We start from the raw sequence: 24,867 nt of genomic DNA on the forward strand, positions 1-24,867 counted from the left end.
CACAAAACTCTTCTGCAAATTTTGCTTGCTTTCTTTGCTCTCTTCCTCTCAACTCACATTTAAATGTGCTCAAGTCTCTCCCATCTATAAAATCACCTCCTCAATCGCACATATTCCTCTTGCCACTGCCCTGTCTCTGCCCTTTGACTTCTTGATAGCCAAATTTCTTAAACAGTCATTTCCTTGCCATCACCCCTGCCTCATCTCCCATTCACCCTTCAAACCAATGCAATACTTCTCCCCTACCCCATCCCTAAATGTTAGAGTTCCTCAGAGTTCTCTCATCAGCCCCCTCCTAACTCCACACCTACTTCCCAGGTGATGTTGGCCACACTGGACCACTGTCTGAATGGGTGCCAGCATCTGAATTTACATCTCCTGCGCCCCTGTCAGTCGTGGGCTCCAGATCTGCACTGATATCTAATGCCTATTAGTTGCCCCACAGGCACTGCAAAACAAACATGCCTGAACCCCACTTTCCTTTCTGTGCTTATTCTTGGTAAACAATGCCACCATCTGCCAAGCTGCTCAGTGGAGAAAACTGAGGGAGGTCATCTTTGACACCTGCCTCTTTGCTATCAACACTCTTGCCTAACACACGTCCCCCACACATCAAATCACAAGCCTGGCCAATTCCTCCTCTTAGATGTTTCTAGGGTGCATTTATGGCTCTTTGTTCCCCTGCCACTTCCCTAATTCAGGCCACCTGGATGATTATAGTGGCAAACCAACAGATGGCCCAGTGTCTACTCTTGCCACACCCAATCAATTTTCTACACTAAAGTCAGAGTGATCCTTTTAAATGCTGTTTGTCCAGATAATCTCCTTCTTAAAACTTTCCAGTGGCTTCCCATTGCCTCAGGATAAAAATCTGAACTTTTTTTTTTTTTTTTTTTTCATTTTGCTATGCTCCTCCTGCTCATCCTCTCAACCCCATGGTCCTGAATATGGGAGGTACTGCCCCTTTAGGGAGCATTTTGGAAATTCATGGAGGTGGTTTTAGTTGTCACAGCAATAGAGTGATGTTTATTACAGGCATTTAGCAGGTCACGGTCAGAAACGTGGGACATTCTCACAAAATGGCCCCTACAGCTTTTGAAAGTTCCATTGGATATTCATGAAGGAGAAAACCCTGTTTATAGTTCGAGTTGAGAGCCTAACTCTATGTTTTTTAGACACATTTACAACACACCTGCTTTCATGGCTGTCTCCCCTGCAGTGATTCTATCTATGTGAGCATCTTCCTATTTCATTGCATATTCTGGTGTATTCATGCCTGTACTTGAACATATTGAAGTCTGATGATTTATTTATCCATTACTTTCCTTTTGTTTTTCTTTGTATTAATATTAGCATATTACATTGATGTTATTTGGAAGTCATGCGCGCAGGTAGGCTATAGTGCCTATGAATTTCATTTCAGGATGGTAAGGAATATTAGAAAATATTTATAATAAAAATATTTTTAACAGTTAAAAAAGGGGGCATGGGGTTGGGTCGGATGAGGCTGAGAACCACTGTGAGAGTCACACTGAGCTTTTTGGGTCTGTGCCCTGTCACAGTTCCCAGGACCTCTAACCCCATGCTCTCATTGCCTGGTTGTCTGCGTCTCCCCTTTAGTGAATAAGAATTGGGGTGGCAGGGATAATGCATGTTTTGTTTACACTTATGCCTACCACAGTGTCTAATTTATAGTAGGTGCTTCATAAAAATTTGTTCAGTAAAGAATATTTACAGGTCTACTACTGTATTCTTAAGTTGATATGAAAATGACTCTGTGCTCTCCAAACACAAACCAAGTGGGGAGAGATGAAGAAGAAAGCCAGATAGGCTGGGGCTGGGGATGAAGGCAGCCAACCAGAGATTATTTACAGCTCTTTGTCTGAGCCATTGAGAGTTGGCCATTCTGGGAAATGAGAAGATGGACCAGATGACAAGAGACCCTGTCAACTATACGATTTTTTTTTTTTTTTTTTAGACAGAGTCTTGCTCTGCCACCCAGGCCTGGAGTGCAGTGGTGTGATCTCGGCTCACTGAAACCTCTGCCCTCGGGTTCAAGTGATTCTCCTGCCTCAGCCTCCCCAAGTAGCTGTGACTACAGGCAAATGTCATCATGCCCAGCTAATTTTTGTATTTTTAGTAGAGACGGGGTTTTGCCATGTTGGCCAGGCTGGTCTCGAACTCCTTACGTCAGGTGATCTGCCCACCTCAGCCTTCCAAAGTGCTGGGATTACAGGCATGAGCCACCGTACCTGGCCAGCTATAGGATTTTGTAATGCCATGATTCACTTCTACTAGAAACTTTTAAGGACTTTATGTTTACCAAGTATATTCCATTCCATGGTTTAAAAAGAAGAATGGCAGTTTTATATTCTAGAATGCCTAATATATTTTTATAAACACAGTTTTATAAATGCACATACCATGTAATCTGGGTAACTGAAAACAAATTTCAGTGATCTCACAGTGCTTGCCAAACAAAAGGCATTTATGCAGAAGGAGCACCGTGGTTAAACAAAGGTTTCCTTTGGTCTTCTTGGTAATGTCCCCTGGTCTTAGATGTAAATGTTAATCTGGCTGCAGAAAAGAATCAACTTTGAAAGGGCTGTGTCCCAAGCAGTCAAGTATCTTATCTTCCCTCAGCAACAAAATTGGTTGTATGGCATTAATCATGTTAGTCAGTAACAATGAAATGTGCAAGGACTTTCTCCTCCTAGATATTTTGGGTCAGAGACCACAGTGCACACTGTAGGTGCCCGGCCTAGGTCTGCCTTGGCAGGCTGGTGTACTCATCCTGTAGCGGGTGTGGCACTGGCTCCTCAAGCCTCACAGCTGTTCCCTTCTTCAGAAAACTGCACTCAGCCACCTGGTCCAGGTATGCACTCACAGTGGGGCGGATGGTGGTGGTGATGAACCTGTAGCTGGGCATATGTAAGGCACCCCTTTGCCTCCAGGGAGGTTCAACTGTGTGGTGTAATCCAGGCTCCAGAGCTCCAGGTGGGATCAGCCTGAGGCCACACTTCAGTGGAGATCACATCCTTGCTCAGTTCCTTCCCCTGTCTTCCCCTATTTTCCTCACTCCTCTCCTCTCAGGAACACACCCTCAGTAAATCACATCAACCTGAGTCCCTGTCTCAGCTTCCGCTTTAGGGAATCTGACCTAAAACAGGTCTGGGCCTTTTCCCAGATTTCTGACAGTTACCAATTATGGGTTATTCTCTTAACTTTTATTTATGCTTCAGGTTTTCCAGAGTTATATGTAAGAGAATGATCGATTGAAAACTAATCAAATTCAATATTTTATTTTATTTATTTTTTTGAGACAGAGTCTTGCTCTGTCACCCAGGCTGGATTGCAGTGGCGTGATCTTGTTTCATCGCAACCTCTGCCTCCCAGGTTCAAGCGATTCTTGTGTCTCAGCCTCCTGAGTAGCTGGGACCACAGGTATGTGCTATCACACCTGACTAATTTTTATATTTTTAATAGAGACAGGATTTTACCATGTTGCCTAGTCTGATCTTGAATACCTGGCCTCAAGTGGTGTGCTTGCCTCAGTCTCCTAAAGTGCTGGGATTATGGGTGTGAACCACCATGCCCCGTCTAAATGCAATATTTTAAAGTTAATTCCAAATTATTTACTTATTGCATCTATCAAACATCATTGTAATGATATTATATACATGTATTTCTTCTGTATTAGGCTGAGAATTATTTTTTAATAAGGAACCATATTTTACACCCCAGGACCAGCGTATTTCCTGGCCCGTATATACTCAGTGAATGAGTGGATAATTTGTATGAATACCTTTAGTACAGCATCAAGTGATACTCTTTGGAATTTACAAAGTTTAGAAATATTTAGGACATAGATTTAAAAATCAAGGTATGTCGACTGTTATAATTTTGAGTTTCCTGATTATTACAGTAACAGTAATACCCCTTAGTGATCTAGGACTTCATTAATTTCTTCCTTTCTCTTTAATTTGCTGGGGTTCCCAATTTTTGGCATTTTCTCCCCAAATTAAACCTATCGGATTTGATTTTCTTCCCTTTGTAACTCATATGTTGGTTAATGAGTGTGGTTCTATTTAAAACTCCTCAGTGGAGAAATGGATTATATGGTTAGGGAAATCATGACAGTTTAAAATTCCCAGTTAAGAGTTTGTTTCTGCTTTCTACTTTATTTCTACTATAATATGGTAGAATCTACTAGGTAGATCCTCTCACCTGAACTGTTACAGAGCTCTCTAGGTACAGGATTTATAACACCTTTGATTATGGTTGCCAGATGAAATGTGGCTGTAAAGTCTCTGAGCAACTACTAAACTCTGCCTTTTAGCTTGAAAGCAGCCATAGATAATATATAAACAAATGGGACTGGCTGTGGCCCAGTAAAACTTTGTTGGGCTGTAGTTTGCCAATTAAGTCATGGTATTAGAAGGTTCTCACAAATATGCAGAAATGCAATTTTAGTAAAGAAATTTTATTTTTATCCATGAAATTACTTTTTAAAAATCCCACACAATTCTATACAATTCTGTTGAAGTTGGGATGAAACTGGTACCTTCATACAGTACTAATGACCTTAAAAATTAATTGGGAAGGCTGGGCACAGTGGCTCATGCCTGTAATCTCAGCACTTTGGGAGGCTGAGGCAGGCAGATCATCTGAAGTCAGGAGTTTGAAACCAGCCTGACCAATGTGGTGAAACCCCATCTCTACTAAAAACACAAAAATTAGCCAGGTGTGGTGGCGTGTGCCTGTAATCTCAGCTACTCGAGAGGCTGAGGCAGGAGAATTGCTTGCACTCAGGAGGCACAGGTTGCAGTGAGCCAAGATCATGCCACTGCACTGCAGCCTGGGTGACAGAGAAGATTCTGTCTCAAAAAAGAAAAAAAAATTTAATTGGGGAACATGTTCCAGAAAATATTTTGACAAATTATTTCAAGAGCCGTAACACCTTAGGTAAAGTAGGAAAATATTTTAAAGTATTTTTAAAAATATGTATCAAATATATATAGTAGTAATATATATCAATATATGTATATTTCAAATGTATCAAATATACATAGTAGTAAAAAATAGAAGCAACTTATATGACCAGGAATAGGGAAAACAGATAAGTAACTTAAATAAATCTACTCAATGCCCAACTTTGCCCAGGGACAAGCCTGGGTCTGAAGGGCTGTGCAGAGTAAGAAGTTTGGAAGGAATGCCAGTCGCCCCACTCTGTGGGGGAAAGACGCTGGAAGAAGTCACTCAGGAAATATTATGCATGGTTTCTAAAGATAAGAAGACGGCATACATACCATAAGAAAATGCTTATGATGAAGTGTGAGGTGAAAAAAATTGGGCTACAACATTGTATAAGCACTCTGATTTCAATGATACAAAAGTGTAGGATGTATAAAATGGGAACTTAGAAAATGATAATGATTAATGTGGTTGGATTTCTTCCACACATTTCCTATACCACCAGGGTGCTGTCGTGGCTCAGGGCAGGGATGTGGAAGCAGGCAGGGCGGCTCTGATTCTAAACTTCTCACTCACTAGCTCTGTGACCCCGTGCCTCTGTTCTATCACCTGTAAAATTATGAAAGTACCTACCACACAGGGTTTCTGTGATTAAAGAATATGTAAAATACTCCAAACCATTACTGGGACATATTGTTATATAAGATTTGCAAATGCTATTAGTTGGCTTTTATAATTGAGCAAATACATTTACATTTTTTAAGAAATATTTCACTAGTGAGTCTAAAAGTAGTTATAATGGTGCTTAGTAGTGAAGAAAGCACCCACAAAGCTCTGTGATACTTACGGAGTCCACCAGGACGTGTGAATGAGTGTAGGACTCTCTTTCCAAAGGCTGAGAAAAATAGACGTCTATGGAATATTGTACATCTGGTTCTAAACAGATGGGTGTGGGAAGCAGCATGATTCTGTATTAAGAGAGATAAAGCAAAAATTCAGACCACAGAAGCACAATTATATTAGCTAAATGGCCATAGTATTTGGTAGCATTGCACTTGTGCTGGGCAGTGGCCTACACCGTGGGCCTGAGGCCAGTGTAGGTCTAGACCAGCACAGGTGGGTTGGTTGGACGGTAAAGTCATGTTCAGATCCTCTGTGGCTCTTCCATACGATTGTGCCAAGTATCAAAGTCTGAGAAACTATTGGCTGTGGGTTGTTATGACAACTCTGGGGAAAGGATGGGACAGAGGTCCTCATCCCATCTCTCATGTTAACATCAACAGGATCTCAAAAAATCTCAAAAAAATTATTTTGCGGCAGGACACTGCAGCTCATGCCTGTAATCCCAGCACTTTGGGAGGCCAAGGTGGGCAGATCACCAGATCAGGAGTTCAAGACCAGCCTGGCCAACATGGTGAAACTCGGTCTCTACTAAAGATACAAAAAGTTAGCCGGGCATGGTGGAACGCTCCTGTAATCCCAGTTACTCAGGAGGCTGAGGCAGGAGAATCACTTGAACCCAGCAGGCAGAGGTTGCAGTGAGCAGAGATCATGCCACTGCACTCTAGCCTGGGTGACAGGGTGAGACTCTGACTCAAAAAAAAAAAAAAAAAAAAGAATTATTTTGCCACAAGTTTCTATTGGGGCAAAATCAGTGGCCTCAAAATTAGTAGGCTTTTACCTCAAAGATTCTCATCTATTGAGAGTAATCAAGCTGAATGTTTTACTCTTATTCTTGTTGCATTTTGCTTTCTTATATTTCAAAGCCACCTGGGGACTGGAAAAGGAACACTCAAGATTTAGAGTCAGGATATCCTGGCTAGAATCCTGGTTCTGCTACACATTAGCGATGAGTTTTCGGTAAGTCATTTAACTATTCTCCTTCTCAATTTCGTCTTCATCTGATAAAGACAAAACCTGCCGTACTGAGCTGTTATGAAGATTAAAAGTGATAATAAATGTAAAGCATAGTGTAGCACACAGTAAGTGCTTAATATATGTTACAGTTTTCTTCAGTCCTCCTCTTTCCCCACTTAGTTCCCAGATACAAATTACTGATAAGTGAACAAAATTCTAAGAAGCTTTCAATGTTTGAAGACAGGTCTGAAACATACCTGGTAGCCGCTGGTAAGGCAAAAGACTGAAGCTTTGACTGTGAAGTCTTGGGTACGCAGTGCTCACTCCCTTGAGGGGGGTTCGCCACGATCTGGACAGTCCAGTCAGCTGCAGACTAGACAGGCATGACATTAAGGCATGTCACTGCACAGATGCAGGAGAATGTTTTGCACGCACACACATATAGCTAATGGAAAGTGCATGAACTTGAATTTGCAACCCATAGGCCACTTGGCAAACAGTTTTGGAGTTGAAAGAGTCTTAGAGGTTCACTCCCAGGCCCAACTCTTTGACGCCTGAATTGTGATCCAGGCAGAAGCAGCATTGTTTCTCATGGGCTCACGGGCCTGGAAAAACCTTAGCTCTCCTGACAAGCCTAATCCCTAACCCCTGTTTCCCAGGGAGTTGACTCGTTTATCATGGCTCTGGATCACAGAACAAATAATAATAATTTGGAATCCTTTACAAAAGGAATCTATATATTGGGGAGATATGCAAATTTGCTCTATTCTGAAGTCTTAGAATTTGGAAAAGCTTTTTCAAGGTGTCAGGGTCATGTTTTCTCTATAGATATATTAATCTATATTTATTTTTAAAGCCTTTCTTATCATATTCACTGAGCCAAAGTTCATTGACGTTCCTTGGCTTTCATTTGTAAGTGAGAAATAGAGAATTATGTCCTATCATGCATTTCAAAGCAGATCAGCTGCTCTGGACATGTGATGCATCATGAGAGCCTCCAGAATGTGGTCCCCAGTGGGGCTTGGGAGCCTCTAAGACCACACCCCCTCCAGCCATATCAAACATGTTTCAAAGGAGATGTTCAGTGGGTTTCAAATCCAAAGGAAGGTTAGGAACTATTGGTGTAAATCAACTATTTTTCTAATTTGGCTTGTATTCTGTTTTAGATATTTCTTAAAAGGCGGGCAGCAGGGGGTCTAGTAGTGGGAAACAAGAGGGGCAGTTTGCTTTTGGTCTTTCTCTTGTTGCAGGGTAAGATCCAAATGCAAACAAATGCCTCTGCTGCATCACCTGTGAGTCTGAATCTCTGCACATGTGCTGGTTTATTAAATTTTTATAAGAAAAGTACCAGGAGGGCAGGATTTGTGTTATTTTGGCTATTTTTCTTATACAAACAGTCATCACTTCCTTAAACCTGGTACCTTAAATGTGTAACTCCAACTGTAGCTTCTCTCCATGGGCTACAACATGCATGCATATGGGTCACTGTGCTGCTTCAATATCTTTAAGAAACCAGCTTTATAACGCTCCCCAGATGTTCGCTTTTTACAAATCTTTTTCTGATGAACCTATTCTAGCAAGGCTGAAATGGAAACAGTTCAAGAATGTATTTCTGTCAGCTTTTCACCACCGAAGTTGGAGAGTTAAAGGATACCTGGGTTTCATAGCGAATGGCGATGGTGAAGTCCACAGGAAAGGGAATGTTGTTGACAGCAAATCTCAAGCCAGCCCCAGGGAGAACCCTGGCAAATCCAGGTCCAGTCCATGTAACAGGGTTCCCAGGAACTGGCTCTCCTAAAACAATGTGAACAGCAGGACTCTGGCCAAAAGTTTCCAAGCCCTAAAATGGGAGAGGAATGTAAACAGCTTTGCCTACAATCAAGGCCTGAAAGAGTTCAAGAAAACCAGTCCCCCACTGCACCACCCCACCCCCTGTATTTCCTGGTGTGTATATGATTCATATGAGTCACAGATGAATTATTCTAAGCAGAATACAGTCCAGAATCCAGCTGAGAATAATGTGCTAATACTGCAGCTTCGGAACATATGTTACTGTATAGAATGATTGATTTGAAAGCAGTGTCCTGGGAAGCAACTTTAATTTTAAGTACCCCTTGTGCTAATGAACTGAGCAAATTCCACATGGATAACCTTGGGTTTTCTCAGATATGACTGTGGAGTCCTGCCCAAAATATGGAGGCTATTCCCATGCCCACTTTAAGGATTTTGCCTAATTGGGCATGACAATGAGAAAAACCACATGGATTTATTTTCTAGATATTTCTTCCATGCAAAATGAGAAATGCTCCTCTTCTATCTGCTTGGGAGCATGTAAGTATAAAACTCCTAACAAGATTAATTAGAATCCCTGACGGTCTCTATACTGGATGTCAGCCTGAGGCCATCTGGACCCTGTAGATAATACCTCTTTAATTACTTTTGCATCTGCCTCTCCACACTCACAGCCTCCACTCAAATTCCTCCTCTTGTTACTTTTGCCTGTGTTGCTGCAATCGTCTCTTGGCACTGTTCTCTTCTCTCTCTTTGGTCCAATACATATCATGTACTGATGCCAACCAGGCATCTCAAACTCTTTCTAACTGCCAACAGAAAAACGCCCAAGTTACCTAGCCTGGAGTTCTAGCTGCTCTGTGATCTACCCCAAACTGCCCTTCATTTGATAAATGGTTAGTAACAATTATGTGCCAGCTCCTGAATTAGGAATGCAAAATAACTAGGACAGAGCCTCTGCCACAGAGGAGTTTAGAATCTTGTATCTGAGGCAGAAATGTAAATGAGAAATTGTACTGTCAGACTGGGTTTTAATAGAAGTATATGTAAAGTCATCCATATGCAATGTTTTTCAAACAAACAAACAAAAAAACCAAAAAACTCTTGTGAGGCGGGGTGCAGTGGCTCAGGCCTGTAATCCCAGCACTTTGGGAGGCCAAGGTGGGTGGATCACGAGGTCAAGAGTTAGAGACCAGCCCGTCCAACATGGTGAAATCCCATCTCTACTAAAAATACAAAAATTAGCCAGGAGTGGTGGTGTGTACTTGTAGTCTCAGCTACTCAGAAGCTGAGACAGGAGAATCACTTGAACCCGGAAGGCAGAGGTTGCAGTGAGTCGAGATCACGCCACTGTACTCCAGCCTGGGTGACAGGGCGAGACTCTGTCTCAAATAAAATAAAATAAAATAAAATAAAATAAAATAAAATAAAATAAAATAAAATACCCTTGCCATTGCAGTAGACACTGTAGGTACCCCTCCCAAATCTCCTTTAGCTGTTTGGTGCACCCATCCTCCAGTTGCTGTGTGTGTGGCTGCTGACAGCTCACAGTTGAGCCTTGCTCTGGAGGATTGCTCTTTCATATCTCCCTCCCTAACCACCCAACACTACCTCTGGGAGCTCACAGCCAGTGACTGATTGAGACAAGGCTGACCAGGTTGTCTCAAGTGGCAGGACAACTTTGCCTGCAGTGTATGCCCCTGAGCTCCTCTGAGGATCAATTCAAGGTTTGTTTTACCTGAGACCACGTCTCGTTCTGCTCTTTCCTTTTCTCTATCTTTTATCCTTCACTCTCTTAAGAGTATTCCTGAAGAACATTTCCTTGAAAAATCACATGCAATTGAATCCCATCTTAGGCTCTCCTAGGGCACCTGACTTGACATAATTAATGCCAGACAGTTTACCTAAAAGTAGATCCTAAGATGCAATTCTGGAGGTGGATAATTTACTGTTTGGCTGGCAGTGAGGACCATGGTGGGTGACATGCACAGATGATCTCTGGCATGAAGTAGTGATACAATTGCTAAAACTGTCACCTGTGGAGAAATGGGACAGAATACAGGCAGGGAAGGGGAGGCACTGACTTGAGCAGTATTTCTGGCACTGAAAGATATGGGAGGCATCCACATCCTTTGATGTTCCAGTGAGAACTGTGGAAATAGGTGGCTGTTGTTGAATGTCTTTGATGAGAGAAAATGACAGAGTCAGGACAATCAATCACCAATGTAAAGCAAAGTGTGAGAATCAGAGGGCCTCCCTGGGGCATGTTTAAAGAGACTCTCATCTCCTTAAACTAGAGGGCAAGAAGAGCTGAATATTCTTCACAAACATTAATTGTAAGAGTTGCAGAACTTCAGAGAAGAGGCTGAATTATCAGCCTAGGTAAATTACTTATATAAAGATAACTGTCTATTGGGGAAGGGGGTATACCCATAATCTTTCAGTATTAGTGGATACAGGATCTGAGCTTATGCTGATAACCAGGTATCCAAAGTGCCACCATGATCCCCTTGTTAGAATAGGGATGTATGTGGGTCCTATAAATGGACTGCTGGGCCAGGTGCCTTTCATAGTGACTTCACTGGATTTACAGAACCACCTATTGATAATTTTCTTCAATTCTTGAGTATATAATGGAATGAATCTGCTTTGCAGTTGGCACTGGTTCTTTGACTTGTGGGTTAAGAGCTCTTGTAGTAGGAAAAGACCAAGTAAAATCCCGTAAAATGAGCCCCAACCCCAAACCAAGACAGTACATAAAAACACTATTGCAAATCAGGGGCATCCTCAGAGTGCCACTCTCAGGACTTAAAGGATGAATGGGTGGTGGTTCTCAACATATCCCCATTTAAGGCACCAGTCTTGTTTCTGCAGTTGTTGGATGGATCACTGGCAGATGGAATTACCACAAATTTAATCAAGGTATAGTCCTACTTGCAGCTGTTGGGTTGGATGGAATGTCTTTACTAGAGCAGATTAATACAGCCTCTGGAACATGCTATGTAGATATTGATATGCAAAAATGTTTTCTCTTCCATACTTGTAAGGAAAAAGGAACATCTGCAGTCCTTTGATGTTTCTATATTGTCTGCAAATGTGGTGGGGTGGAATGGTGGTGCTCTATTTTCCAACAAGGGCAAGTGGGTTCTTTCTGTAGTCTGAGAGTGCTGAGGAGAATCCTTGGGAAGGGCAAGAAGGTATGTTCACAGTCTTGCTCCAGGCCTACTTACTTATCCTGTTCTCTGTCACAATATAGCCCAAAAGGATCTGGATCATCAGCATATTCTATGAAATACCACATTAGTCCCCTACATTGAGGGCTAGTGAAGTGGGTGCCTCGGGCCAAGGTGATATCACATGACTTCCCATAGTGAGAACCAGCTGTTCTGTGGCCTTGGCCAGCACCCTTTTCTGAGGGCTGAGTGTCTAATTCACCAAGATGGGAAAATATAATATCTCCTCTGCACAACAGATTCACTTTCCAGCAAAAGAAGTTCAGCAGTGGTCATGTGATTGTGGGATTCACTGCCCTTACACAAACCATACTACCTGGAAGATGCTGACCTGAGATGGCAGTGCATTGGGGCCCCTTAAAGATGCAGCTGAAGCATTAGCTTCACAAACTTGGAAATGAAGCCCAAGGAGATGGGCCAGTGCTCTTTGGGATGTTATGTACTCCTTAAATCAAGGCATTTATTTGATGCTGTGTCCCTAATAGGCAGAATACATGGGCTTGGGAGAACCAAGTAGGATTAGCCATGCCCACTATCACTCCCAGTAACCATGGGAATCTGGGCTTCTTGTCACTGTAATGTTACCACTCTGTGGGTCTAGAGGTCTTGATTCCTGGAGGGGGACAGAGTTCCTTCTGCTAATCTTAAAGCTATGGCTGCTACATGGTCTCTTGGGCTCCTCATGCCAGCAGACCAGTAGTCACAAGAAGGAATTACCATAACTATAGGGCTGTGGCTATATCATTGGGACATGAGGAATATGTATGGCACTGAGGTGATCCACTGGGGCATCTTTGGTGCTCCCATACATGTGGTCTGATAAGGCATGCAATGCAGGGCCTCCAGCCCATGAGGGATGAGAGTGTGAGTCATCTCAGAAGTACCAGTTGAGGATGAGGGGAATCTAGAATGTGTAGAGAGGAGGGAGGGAGATGGTATCAATTATAGCCTTGGGACCAACTGCAGCAGCTAGAAGCTGTAGTTTGTCTCACTAGTGTCATTTTGTAAATTTCCTCAGGAATTATGACTAATCAGAATCCTGGAGAAGCTGTGCCTGCATGGAATGAACTTAATGTAAGAAGCAAATGGGCAAAGAAGCAAATGAAGCAAATGGTTACCTAGGACCACCCCCCAGCCCCTCAAAGAAAGCCCCCTTGCTTGATTTGATGCTTTGCTGTCACCATCTTGATAGAGTTAATAATTTTATTTCTTTGAACTTGTTCTGTAAGTGAAATCTTTTGGGACAGTGGAGCATGCATGTGAGCAGAAGAGATATGCGCATCATGTGTGTGTGCTTCCTTGTTGCCCCATTTACAGATAGTGCACATCACAGCCAATGAACACAGAATTCTGGGGGACCTACTGTGCCTGGGAGTTCAGTGAGACTCAAAGTGAGTGCAAGGTAAGTGTGTTACTCATGTGATCAAGTTAGCAGGAGTGTCGATAGCTCCAAGAAACCAAGCTTTCTGTTAGAACCAGACTTCTTTTGAATGCAGAAAGAAAGGCATTCTAAGAAACATAAACAACCAAGGAATCCTATATCTTTTTTTTTGTTTTTTTGAGAGACAGAGTCTCGCTCTGTCACCCAGGCTGGTGTGCAGTAGCACAATCACAGCTCTCTGCAGCCTTGACCTCCTGGGCTCTAGTGATCCTCCCACCTCAGCCTCCTGAATAGTTGGGACCACCAGCACACATCATCACACTCAGCTAATTTTTTATTTTTTTGCAGAGATGGGGTCTCAAATCCAGTCTAGTCTCAAACTCCTGGGCTCAAGTAATCCTTCCATCTCAGCCTCCCAAAGTGCTGGGATCACAAGTGTGAGCCACCATGCCAGACCTCATATATTTTCTTATTCATGTGACTTACCTGCATTAGCCCACTACTTCCACTGAAAAGGATGACTAGAAGGAAAGAAAGATAGGACAACCCACAGTTTCATTTCCTTTCAGTCCTTCCTTACTCATCAGTATGCTGAAGGTAGAGTGTCGGTTGAATACACAGCAGGAAGTGAAATGAAAACAGTTAACTTAGTCTTGTGCAGAGTTCTCACAGTTCTGTTAAGAATGAAATACATATCTATATATGACTACAAATTGACAATGTGGATATGAATACAAATTCTACAAATTCAGTGATTGCATGTGTGAGTTGAAATGTACTTATGTTTCCAGTTAAAATTGGCACTGCACTCTACAAAGATGAATGGTATAATTCATGCTAATAATTTTAAATTTTAATATATCTTTACATAGAGTGACATTGAACAGCAAATAACAAAATGCTCTGACACACTGAGAGAGCGATCATGAAAGAAAGTATAATGCTTTATATTTTAGTACTTTCAATGGCCCTTTTTTTTCTTCTGATTTTAGAACACAAGCTCTGCATTTTTATTTTGCACTGGGCCCTGCAGGTGGGTCTGAGCATGCAATGAGTAGGTGTTGTAGGTGCCGTTGTTCTGCTGCCAGATCCCCTTTACTGGGCCAGTGCATGCAGCTGCCAGCTCCTGAGACTGTTGCTGCTATGGCTCCCGACTGCGCCCTTCTTCTCTTGGGCCTTGCTCTTGGCTGATGAGAGTCATCTCACCTGGAAAGTTACCCACGTCTGCCCTGGCAGTCCAGCACCAACAACTGACTGATGCAGGAACACAACAGGCCAGCCCTGTGCCTCAGTAGGGGACAACTCTGTGGTGTAATTTATACTTCAGAGCTTCCCTGGGGGATGAGACCCAAAGCTAAACTTGACCCTCGACCCCATATCTGCCTTCCCCTTTCTCATTTCCTAGCCTATTTCCCTCACTCCATTATAGGTTTTCCCTGACATGCGTTCCCTTAATAAAACACATGCACCTGAATCCCTGTTGTCATCTGCTTCCAGGAACCTAATCTAAGACAGTGAGTGACACTGTACCCATGCAGATATCCAATTATATAAAATTGAAAAAAATGGATAAAAATATGACGATTTTGTATTCTTCTGTTGTACTAAACTGACCCACTAAACTGATTCCATGGCCTACTTATTAATTAGCATGTCCTGCAGTTTGAAAAATTACAGCTCTATGGAACCCCAGAGATGGACAATTATGTCCAGATGTCAGGGTAGGAAATGTCAGAGAAAAAGAAATCTGAGTTGGGTTTTAAGGGATGAGAAGAAGTTTTCCCAATCAATAACACAGAGGTGGTTGTTTCAAGAAAGAGAGGAGTATGTTGTGCATGCTTAAAGCAGGGTTTCTCAAAGTGCTGTCATGAACCACCCATATCAGACTCACCTAGGGGCTCGTGGCAAACACACAGGTTTCTTGGCCAGCCTCAGATTCCCGGATATGGTATCTCAAGGGTCAGACCTGGAATCTGGATTTTAAATAAACTCCCTAGGTAACACGCACAGTAAAAATTTGAGGATCACTGCGGGAATTAGGGGAGGGGAGTAGCGACTCATTCCCCAGTCTCCTCTTTTCAGGTGGACTTCAGATCGAGGAGAGCCACTTCTAGCCTAGAAGTCAGAGAAGGCCTTGTGGGGCTGTAGCATAGGAATAGGAACAAGTAGGAGAAAGCAAAGACCCCATGATTAGCGCACATGATCCTGGTAGGGGGAGCAATGCCCAGGAAGCCTTCTCTGAACTTCTCAGCTGGGGTATTTCTCTGTAATCTGAAGTCCGTATCATGTTACATGCAGCTGTTTCATGACCCTTAGCCCAGCCCACCACACATTAGCCATTTGTGTCCACAGCTCCTTCCCACTACAATGAGGGCAGGCTCCATGTTGAAGTGTTTCTGTTTTCTTCCATTCAGCCATTTTATTTACTTGAGAAGTTCTCTTATGTGTAAGCGGTGCTGGGTTTGGGAACAAGACAGCCAACTTGTGCTTTCATTTGCTTCTCCAATACACCCATTTGTGCATATGCACCCAGGAAGGCTCAGTAAAAATCTCAATACGGCTAATAAATGAAGGAATGAACCAACCCACAAACAAGCCTACAGTGGCTCTGACTTTCGTGAATAACAAGGGATGGCTACAGGGTCTTCTGGACTCTTTGGGGCTTCTGTAGCCATGGGAGACTGGGCCATGAGGAGGTGACGTCGCTCTGCCACTGATGCCAGCACTGACCAACTGCAGCTGCCTCAAAGTCTGAGGCACAGCTACAGCACCAACCCAGGGGCCATCAGTGTGTCTTTCCTTCTCCATCTAAGAGGAGAGCCACTCCTCAGCACTTTACCTCTCCTTACTAAAATGATAAGAAATTGTGAATTCACAGTGTCCAACTCTCTAACCCTTCAGAACCCAGATTTCTAGAAATTATTTGTTTTGCAAAGAAATAAAGCTATTGATGTTTTTCCCCAGAGGATCTGATTTCTTTGGACTTGGTTTTTCCTTTCCTCCATTTCTATTCATGAGGGTAACAAGAGCTTTTACTAACTGAATACATGCATGGACCAAGCACAGTTGTAAGTGCATTCATTACTATATCATTCATTTACGACCTGTGACTGTGGCCATTCATAAATGGTTTACCTCACTCTGCTCATCAGCATGGAAGCTTTATTTCTGATTTCTCTTCAATATTATCTTTTCTTTGTCAATTATGAAATCACTTCCTTGTTGCCGGAAATACACATCACATTCCAGGCAAAGCTGTTGCTAAAATCTTTTTTTTTTTTTTTTCAGTTTTCTGTTTTCCAAAATGGGCAACTTTGAGACAGAGTCTCCCTCTGTCACCCAGGCTGGAGTGCAATGGCACGATCTCAGCTCACTGCAACCTCTGCCTCCCAGGTTCAAGTGATACTTGTGTCTCAGCCTCCCGAGTAGCTGGGACTACAGGTGTGAGACACCACGCCCAGCTAATTTTTGTATTTTAGTAGAGACAGGGTTTTGCCATGGTTGGCCAGGCTGGTCTCAAACTCCTCACCTCAGGTGATCTGCTCGCCTCGGCTTCCCAAAGTGCTGAGATTACAGGCATGAGCCACCATGCCCGGCCCAACATCTTAAAAAGAAATGACAGTTTAAGTACCTATCAGAAGTATTAATTATACCATGGACCAAGAGGTTCAGATTATTCCACCAATGAACCATGGAGAAAGTTAATTGTAATTCTTCTTAGTTCTCCAATTAGAATGTTGAAACAATTCTTCCTAAGATGCAGTTGGGTTTGCTTTTATTCACATTCATAGTTTCATCTCCAGCCTTTCTCTTCTCTCTGTTACCTCTTAACTTAGGTCCTTATTTGTTCCTGTCTGGACTAGTGCAGTCTGTACAGAAATGGGCTTCACTTCTGTTAGATTAAGTTTGTAAGAATACTGAGGACGGCCTCTGTCATATCATTCCCTTGCACAGAAGGTGTACGGTGAACACATCTGACAGCAATCACTTAAGCATACTCTGAGAATGACCCTATGGTCTAAAAGGAATGTGAGTTTAGAGTTCCCAGCTAAGGAATCTGGGAGTCGCCAACCTAGAGATTCATTCCCTGTCTCTGAGGAACATCTGAACCTCTGGCCCATCCTATGGAATACAGCCCATACAGAGGTTTGAGGCCCTTTGTTTTGGGTTAAATGAAGGTTTTATGGAAGAGGTTGCTGGAGGGAGGGTACTAAGTGAAAATGCTACATAAACTACACTTTCTTTTTTTTATAGCAGTGCTCCTGTCTAGCCTGCTGCCAATGGACCCCTGTATGTAAGTTCCCTCAATCAACCCTATGTCTCATTCGCTGGCTCTGGGTGTCTTCTTTGGTCTCTTTGAACATGGTGCAGTATCTATTGAGGTCAATAGGGGCCCAGCATGACAGAAGGCTTCAGTAAGTTCTCATTGCCCAAAAAATAAAGTTTAGCCTCCTTAGCAGGAGACTATAATTTTATTTTACAATAGTTCTTCTCTATTTACACTCCCTACTGTACTTGTGTCTATACCTGCCTTGGTTCTCCTCTGAACTGTTATTTATAACTTGCTCTGGCTAGATTGTCTTCTCATAAAGCCTCACTCATGGCTCAGAAATCCTAATACACTTACTGATTCTCCTTATCATTTGTCACTGGCCCATCCTAAGCTATCTATGTAAATATGTTAGCTATAGTAAAAACTCCTGGAGCCAGTGACCCTAACTAATCCTTATCTGTCCTTAGCCTGGAGCTCAGCTTTGTGTGCACATTGTACAACATCTTAATGGGTTAAGAATAAGAGTTATGTTTGTTTTTTTTTTTTTTGAGACATGGTCTGTTGCTCTGTTGCCTAGGCTGGAGTGAATTAGTGCAAACACAGCTCACTGCAGCCTCAACCTCCCAGGCCCAAACTATTCTTCCACCTCAGCTTCCTGAGTAGCTGGGATTCCAGGCATGTGCCACCATACCCAACTATTTTTTGTCATTGTTTTTGTAGAGGTGGATTCTCACTATGTTGTCCAGGCTGGTCTTAAACTCCTGGACTCAAGTGATCCTCCCGCCTTGGCCTCCCAAAGTGCTGGCTTTACAGATATGAGCTACTGTGCCTGATCAAGAATAAGAGTTTTTAAACCAGATGCACCTGGGTTTCAATCCAGTCTCTCCCAACCCCCACTATCTACTAGATGTATGACTTTGAGTGACTTACCTAACCTCTCTAATGTTTTTTCCTTATCTGGGAATTAGGAATAATAGGTTGTTTGGAGAGTTAAATGAGACAATGTATGTAAAGCACAAAGCATAGCACATTAAATACATGGAATAATATTAATAATATAGCAACAGTGACAGCATAGCAAGCATACCATAACATTTTGTTAATGAATGTGCAAATAATCAAATGGTAACCAACTTAAATCTTTTCTACTACAGTTAAAGATCATACCCTCAGCAGAGAAAGAAAATTATTCACATTATTGCCCTTTAAACTCTTAATATCAATCCCACCTTGAATGCTTTTTCTTTTGTCATAGGCATTACTTTCTAACTTGTTAAGAAAATGTTACCTGCCCTTTAAACATATTCCACGTCCTGGATATTTTTCCTTAAGCCACTGAGGGAGTAGTAAGGGTTCATATCATGCATGATTTAACCCCCCTCACAAGTGAAATCAGCATTGTTTCAGACGCTTTACTCACAACCCCTGGCTCAGAGCTGTATTGGCATACTTGATATTAGTCTACTTAATTGGTAACAGGATAAACATTTGTTCAGTATGTGCCGTGTTGGGGGTGCTACATCCATCTATTTTAGATAATTATGTTTATTCTGTTTTCTTATCTAAAAAGTGAGACCTAGTTATGACCTAAACAGACATACTAATACTTCTTTCCAAAAATTTTTTTTCAGCAAAAAAAGATGCAATATTCAAGACCATGAAGAAGAACCCAGACAATGGATTATTTCATTTGGAATTTGGATTCCACCTACTGCAGTTGTTACATCTAAGTAGGGGCAATGAAAATCTCATGCTATAGTCTTGAGTGTAGTCAGTAAAAGAGCAAATTCCAAGCCTCCTACGGGGCATTTTCATCCCTTCCCATCTGTCCTTACAGATAAGGAACAGATTCCAGGAATGACTCAGTTACTGGAACCTAGAATTCATTCCCCTTGTTTTCTTTATCTGTCCAAATCCTGTCTTTGGGATCAACTTTCACATGCTTTCTCTCCTTAAAGACTTTCACCTTGAATTACCTTTCCTTTGTCATATTCCTATCTGGAGTTACACTCTTGAGAACCTTCTATACCTTTGTCGTTCATTTATTAGCAGATATCGATAAGGTTCCTACAGTGTGTCAGGCACTGTGCTATAGTGCAACAATGATGAATGCTGTACACATCCACCTCACCCTTTTATAGTTTATAGTATCATGGGGAGATGGAGAAGTAGACACTCAATAAACACATTTTGTCTGATGGGTATACCTTGAAACAGCAAAAGTAAAGTCTGTTTCATCATAATTTGATCCATTCACATTGATGGGCCAGACCCTGTGCTAGACCTGGGAGACAAAGATGAATTAAACAGACTCTGCGCTCAAGAGTTATATAATCTGCATTTGCAGGTTATAACAAACTCTGATCTGCATCTTTGGGCAAAAGCATTCTTCTCTAGGTATCTTAACCATGATCTCAAGTATGTGCTGTGTGTGTTTACTGATGTATCATCAAACACAGTCTGTAGGGAAAGTAAATGAAATACGAACCAAAGGCGCCAGTCCTTGGAGTGGCATGGCTTCCTCCGCCTCGTAGAGATAGAAATTCAAAGGAGCAAAGAAGTAGCCAGGGGCTGGTTCAGAGCAGCTACGGCCAGTGACATGTGGGCGGCATTCACACTGCCCATTCTTGGGTGAACACCTGAGGAAAAAGCAATTCATCCTGAAAAAATACAAAGTAGGTGAGTGTAAAATGAAGGTGTAGGGGTGCTGGGTTAATGCTCCCTGAGTTTGGAGCAATCCTGAGAATCAGTCAATCAATAGTCCTGTGGGCAGATGTAGAAAGGCCATGGGTTTAACATAACTGGTCTTGAATAGTGAATCCAGGGTCATGGAGCTCAGGTGGCCACTTTTTTCCCCGCAGTTCTGCTCTAAAATCTGGCAAAAAGGGGGCATTAGGATCTCTCTTTACAGGATGGAAAAAGCTGGTGTTTTAGGCAGGTCACACGTATTCAAGCACCCATGCCACCAGCTTGTGGTGGGATACCCAGCAGAAGGATTGTTTACCTCACCCTTGGAAATATTTGAAGTGAAATAAATCAAAGGGTTGTAGTAAATGTCTCAAGATCATCGCTTGTCATGGAATGAAATTTTTCACCTATGACTATGAGCATATCAGAATAAAATGTGCTTTTATGTTTAAATAAGGAATATTGCTATAAAACTTACTCATTTGACTTACACGTTAGAATAAGCACCTCCAATATCACAGTCACAGGGAGAACACCCATGGAGATGATTTCCCAGGCCCCAGTATCCAACCTACAGAGAAAACAGGCTCAGCTGATTCCTGCTATGAAGATACTGTTGCTCTGAAGTGCAATATTGAAATCACTACAATGCAATTGCCACACATCAAATAGCCAAACAGCCTGCACCATCTCAGAGAAGCTTTCCTGGCCTATGTGCTTGGCTAATGATCTCCACAGACACATCTCCCATCTCCAGGATTTGAAGTAAGGGGACAGGGCTGGGTACAGTGGCTCATGCCTGTAATCCTAGCATTTTGGGAGGCCAAGAGTCTGAGACCAGCCTGGCCAACCATGGTGAAACCTCATCTCTACGAAAAATACAAAAATTGCATGGGTATGGTGGTTCATGCCTGTAGTCCCAGCTACTTGGGAGGCTGAGGAAGGAGAATCGCTTGAACTTTGGAGGCAGAGGCTGCAGTGAGCCGAGATCATGCCACTGTACTCCAGCCTGGGTGATAGAGTGAGACTCCATCTCAAAAAAATTTTTTAAAAATGAAGGGGACAGGAAGGTTGTCCATGTAATGTGTCAAGTGGAAAAGCAATGGAAGCCTTACAATTCCTCTGACATCACCAGTTTATGCTCAAGCTGGGTTATATAAGTCTATTGGAATAGAAGTTCTTCTACCAGCCTATGTGTAACTGCCTTTATCTCCCGTCCCCCCAACCCAGATGGAGTCTTGCTCTTTTGCCCACACTGGAGCACAGTGATATGCTCTTGACCAACCTCCACCTCCCAGGTTGAAGCAATTCTCCTGCCTCAGCCTCCCAAGTAGCCTGGATTACAGGTGCCCACCACCACGTCCAGCTAATTTTTTTATTTTTAGTAGAGACGGGGTTTCACCATGTTAGCCAGGCTGGTCTTGAACTCCTGACCTCATGATCCATCCGCCTCAGCCTCCCAAAGTGCTGGGATTACAGGCCTGAGCTACCAGGCTCGGTTATGTAACTGCTTTTAAAAAAACTTATAGGTTCCCTTACCACAACAATCCCTGGGGATTTTACCCATGCAATACTGAAATGTTTGGAGGCAGAGAAATCATTCAAGTTAATTTTGAGATATTATATGAATATCACACTTTAGCATAGGCATTTGTTTATCAATCAGTTGTTTTGGCATAATAACATGAATCCATGTGAGAGATCAACTCTGTTGTTCCAGACTTTTTCCATCATTGCAACATCTTGACCGTTGTTCAAAATAAACAGCTGGTTAGATACAAATAACTATTTTCTAAGTGTTATGATATTTAGTATAAAATGCTCAAAAAAAGTCTTCTCCAACCAATCTCAATTGAACGTGCTCTGATAAAACTTACATTTTAGTAGTATGAAATTCTCGTTGGAAATGGTCTTGTTAAGCATCCATACTTTTTGTATCTTGGTACAATTTTATGCATGATATTACTCAAAAAGATATCTTTTAGATATTAAACATTGATGTCTTTGGACACAATGTGACAAAGAACTTGATGTTTTTCCCCAAGCCAAAACTTCAGTTTAAGAAAAAAAAAAAAAAAATGATGTGACAAGAACTGCTTCCCACAGGATGTGGTTGTGAAAACTCCCTCTAGGACAGGGATTGTGGCCATGCTGGCCACCTCAGGGCAGATTCAGGGTGCCACTGGAGAAATGTGGATATGGAGAACCTGGTGGGTACACGGGCTCAGCCACGATGGACAGTTCCCCCATGGGGGGTCCCTATTCAGTTATTTTGCTTGCTTGCCCTGCAAGCAAAAGTGAGTCTGTACTGCACACGTAGCAGTTAACCAGCCAGTGAAAAAAGTCAGCCTGAGCCTAAGCTTCGTCTGGAATTACATGATTTGATCACATAATTTCAGGATTTGATGATGCTATAACCAACTGTGCTCCTTTTTTTGTGTGACACACTTATGGTCATGGAGATTGGCATAGCTGACCTTTCTCTTTAAGGTACAATTTTCAGATTTTCTGATTTCTCTTCTAGAATCCCTTCTTCATATTTCCTTCCTTGCTTCTTTCCCCCACCCTGTCTGCCCCATCCTGTTTTCAGTAAAATGACTTAAAATATGAGCACAAAACCATGTCCTCATAGGCATATGTTTCTTATTCATCAGCTACATTTCTTCAGACACATCGAGGTCACTGTTCTTTTATTGGGTTAAGTTTTTGTGTTTTTTTCTAAAATGTCATGGTGAGCTGCCAAGATTGGAGAACAAAGAAAAGAGTTGGGTTTGAACTCCCCAATTGCATCATGCATTTCTTATGGAGTGAATATGTTTTATTTTACTAATTTTAGATGATACATGCTTGTATGTTTAGTAGAGTCTGTGAAAAATCCAAGAGTTTATTTCCCACAGGAATCTAAAATACATTAAACCTATGTTTGTTTTTTTATAAGACCTTATCCAAAACATTTTTAGGAAGGGCATGGTAGGGATGATAAGGGGATTGTGTGCAAGGGATAGAAGAAAGTTCTGGTGGCCCAAAACATGGGCAGATAAATGTTCTTCTATTCTACTGGTTGGCATTTTCAGGAAAACAGTGGATAAATCTAATAACATCTGTGCCTGGGTTGGTTTAGTCCAGTCCAGTGGTGTGCTGGTAAATGTTTAACAGGCAGCTCAATGCAGGGGTGAGGGGAGGCTGATAGGTAGTGTTTGCTGATTTCTGTAGTGTAAATACTCATACCACTGGAGTACTAAAACACAATAGGAAAAGGAAAGAGATTAGCAAAACCAAGTCTCACCTAGGCAATGGCAATAGCAATAGAAATCCACATCATTATATAAAAGGGAAATGATAGTCAAATACATACAATGCATTCTTCGCAGTGTGCTCCGGTGACATATGACAGGCACAAGCATTGGCCTGTATCCACATCACAGGTCAAGAGTGGCAGACTCCCAAGGGGGTTACAGTCGCAGGCTGAAAGCACAGCATACACAGTTATTCTCATTCTTAATTCCTCCACTCTTGTGAGTGTACTTAGTAGCTCACACAAAGCAAGAAGCATAACCGCAAGAACACAGAGAAGCCTGCCCTGCCAGGTTTATTGTGTGCCTGGTTGGTGATTATTGTATTGCATACAATCTCACAGAGGAAATCCTGTGTCAGACACTTCCAGAGCCTTATGTAGTTTTACTGGATGACAATTAGGAGGAGACAAGTAGGTGTAGTTAGCTGTACATGCTGCAGTACTGGCACAGTAATCCTGAGTGATGCTGACCAGGCTGGTGACTCAGAGGCAGGAGTTTCTGGGAGTCATGGTTATTACTGATGGCTCCTTCTCTGGCAGACGCATCTGGAATCCCGCTCTCTCTTCTCTCCCTTAGTACTTTGTTACTTTTTCTCTTAATGCCCTCCGTCCTTCTTCTCCTTTACCCATAGACATTTCTGAGCCCTTCATATGTTGCAAAGGCTAAGAAGACATGCTACCAGAGCAAGGAATACACTTGCAGCAAATACCAACGTTCATGGAAATAACCCAAATGTCCCACTGACTAATGAATGGATAAATAAAAGTGGCACCTCTGTACAATAGTATGTTATTCAGCAATAAAAAATAAAGACTGATGTAATCTGCAATATGGATAAAACTTGAAAACATTGCTAACTATACCATCTTAACCATTTTAAGCAGGCAGTTCAATTATGTTAAGTACATTAACATCGTTGCATAAACAAGCTCCAGAACGTTTTTCATCCTGCAAAACTGAAACTCTATGCCCTTTATATAATAACTCCCCACTCCTTTTCCCCTCTAAGCCCTAGCAACCACCATGCTGCTTTCTGTCTGATTTTGACCACTCTGGGTACCGCATATAAGTGGAATCATATAGTCTTTGTCTTTTTGTGACTGCCTTCTTTTACTTTGCATAATGTCCTTAAAGATCATCCATGTTGAAGGATGTGTCAGAATTTTTTTCTTTTTTAAGGAAGAATAATATTCCATTGTATGTAAACACCATATTTTGCTTATCCACTCACCCATCAGTGGATACTTGGGTTACTTCCACCTTTTGGTTAGTGTTGCTATGAACATGGAAATACAAATATCCCTTCAAAGGTCTGCTTTCAATTATTTTGGGTATATACCCAGAAGAGGGGTTTCTTTTGTGGGGGGATGAAAA

General features: G+C 42.1%; 1 protein-coding gene across 1 annotated transcript in view; it reads right to left on the minus strand.

The window, feature by feature from the left end:
• The window catches only part of LAMB4 (laminin subunit beta 4), a 110,078-nt gene that overhangs the window by 52,379 nt on the left and 32,832 nt on the right, over nt 1–24,867 (minus strand). Inside the window, exons 12-17 of the mRNA XM_073009250.1 lie at nt 23,553–23,662; nt 20,689–20,768; nt 19,998–20,148; nt 8,486–8,671; nt 7,089–7,204; nt 5,822–5,942 (exon numbers count right to left, since the gene is read on the minus strand). Of these exons, the coding sequence (XP_072865351.1) occupies nt 5,822–5,942; nt 7,089–7,204; nt 8,486–8,671; nt 19,998–20,148; nt 20,689–20,768; nt 23,553–23,662 (764 nt within the window). The remainder of the gene's footprint in view (nt 1–5,821; nt 5,943–7,088; nt 7,205–8,485; nt 8,672–19,997; nt 20,149–20,688; nt 20,769–23,552; nt 23,663–24,867) is intronic.

Source organism: Chlorocebus sabaeus, chromosome 21 (assembly GCF_047675955.1).
Source record: "Chlorocebus sabaeus isolate Y175 chromosome 21, mChlSab1.0.hap1, whole genome shotgun sequence".
In the NCBI taxonomy this organism is placed as follows: domain Eukaryota; kingdom Metazoa; phylum Chordata; class Mammalia; order Primates; family Cercopithecidae; genus Chlorocebus; species Chlorocebus sabaeus.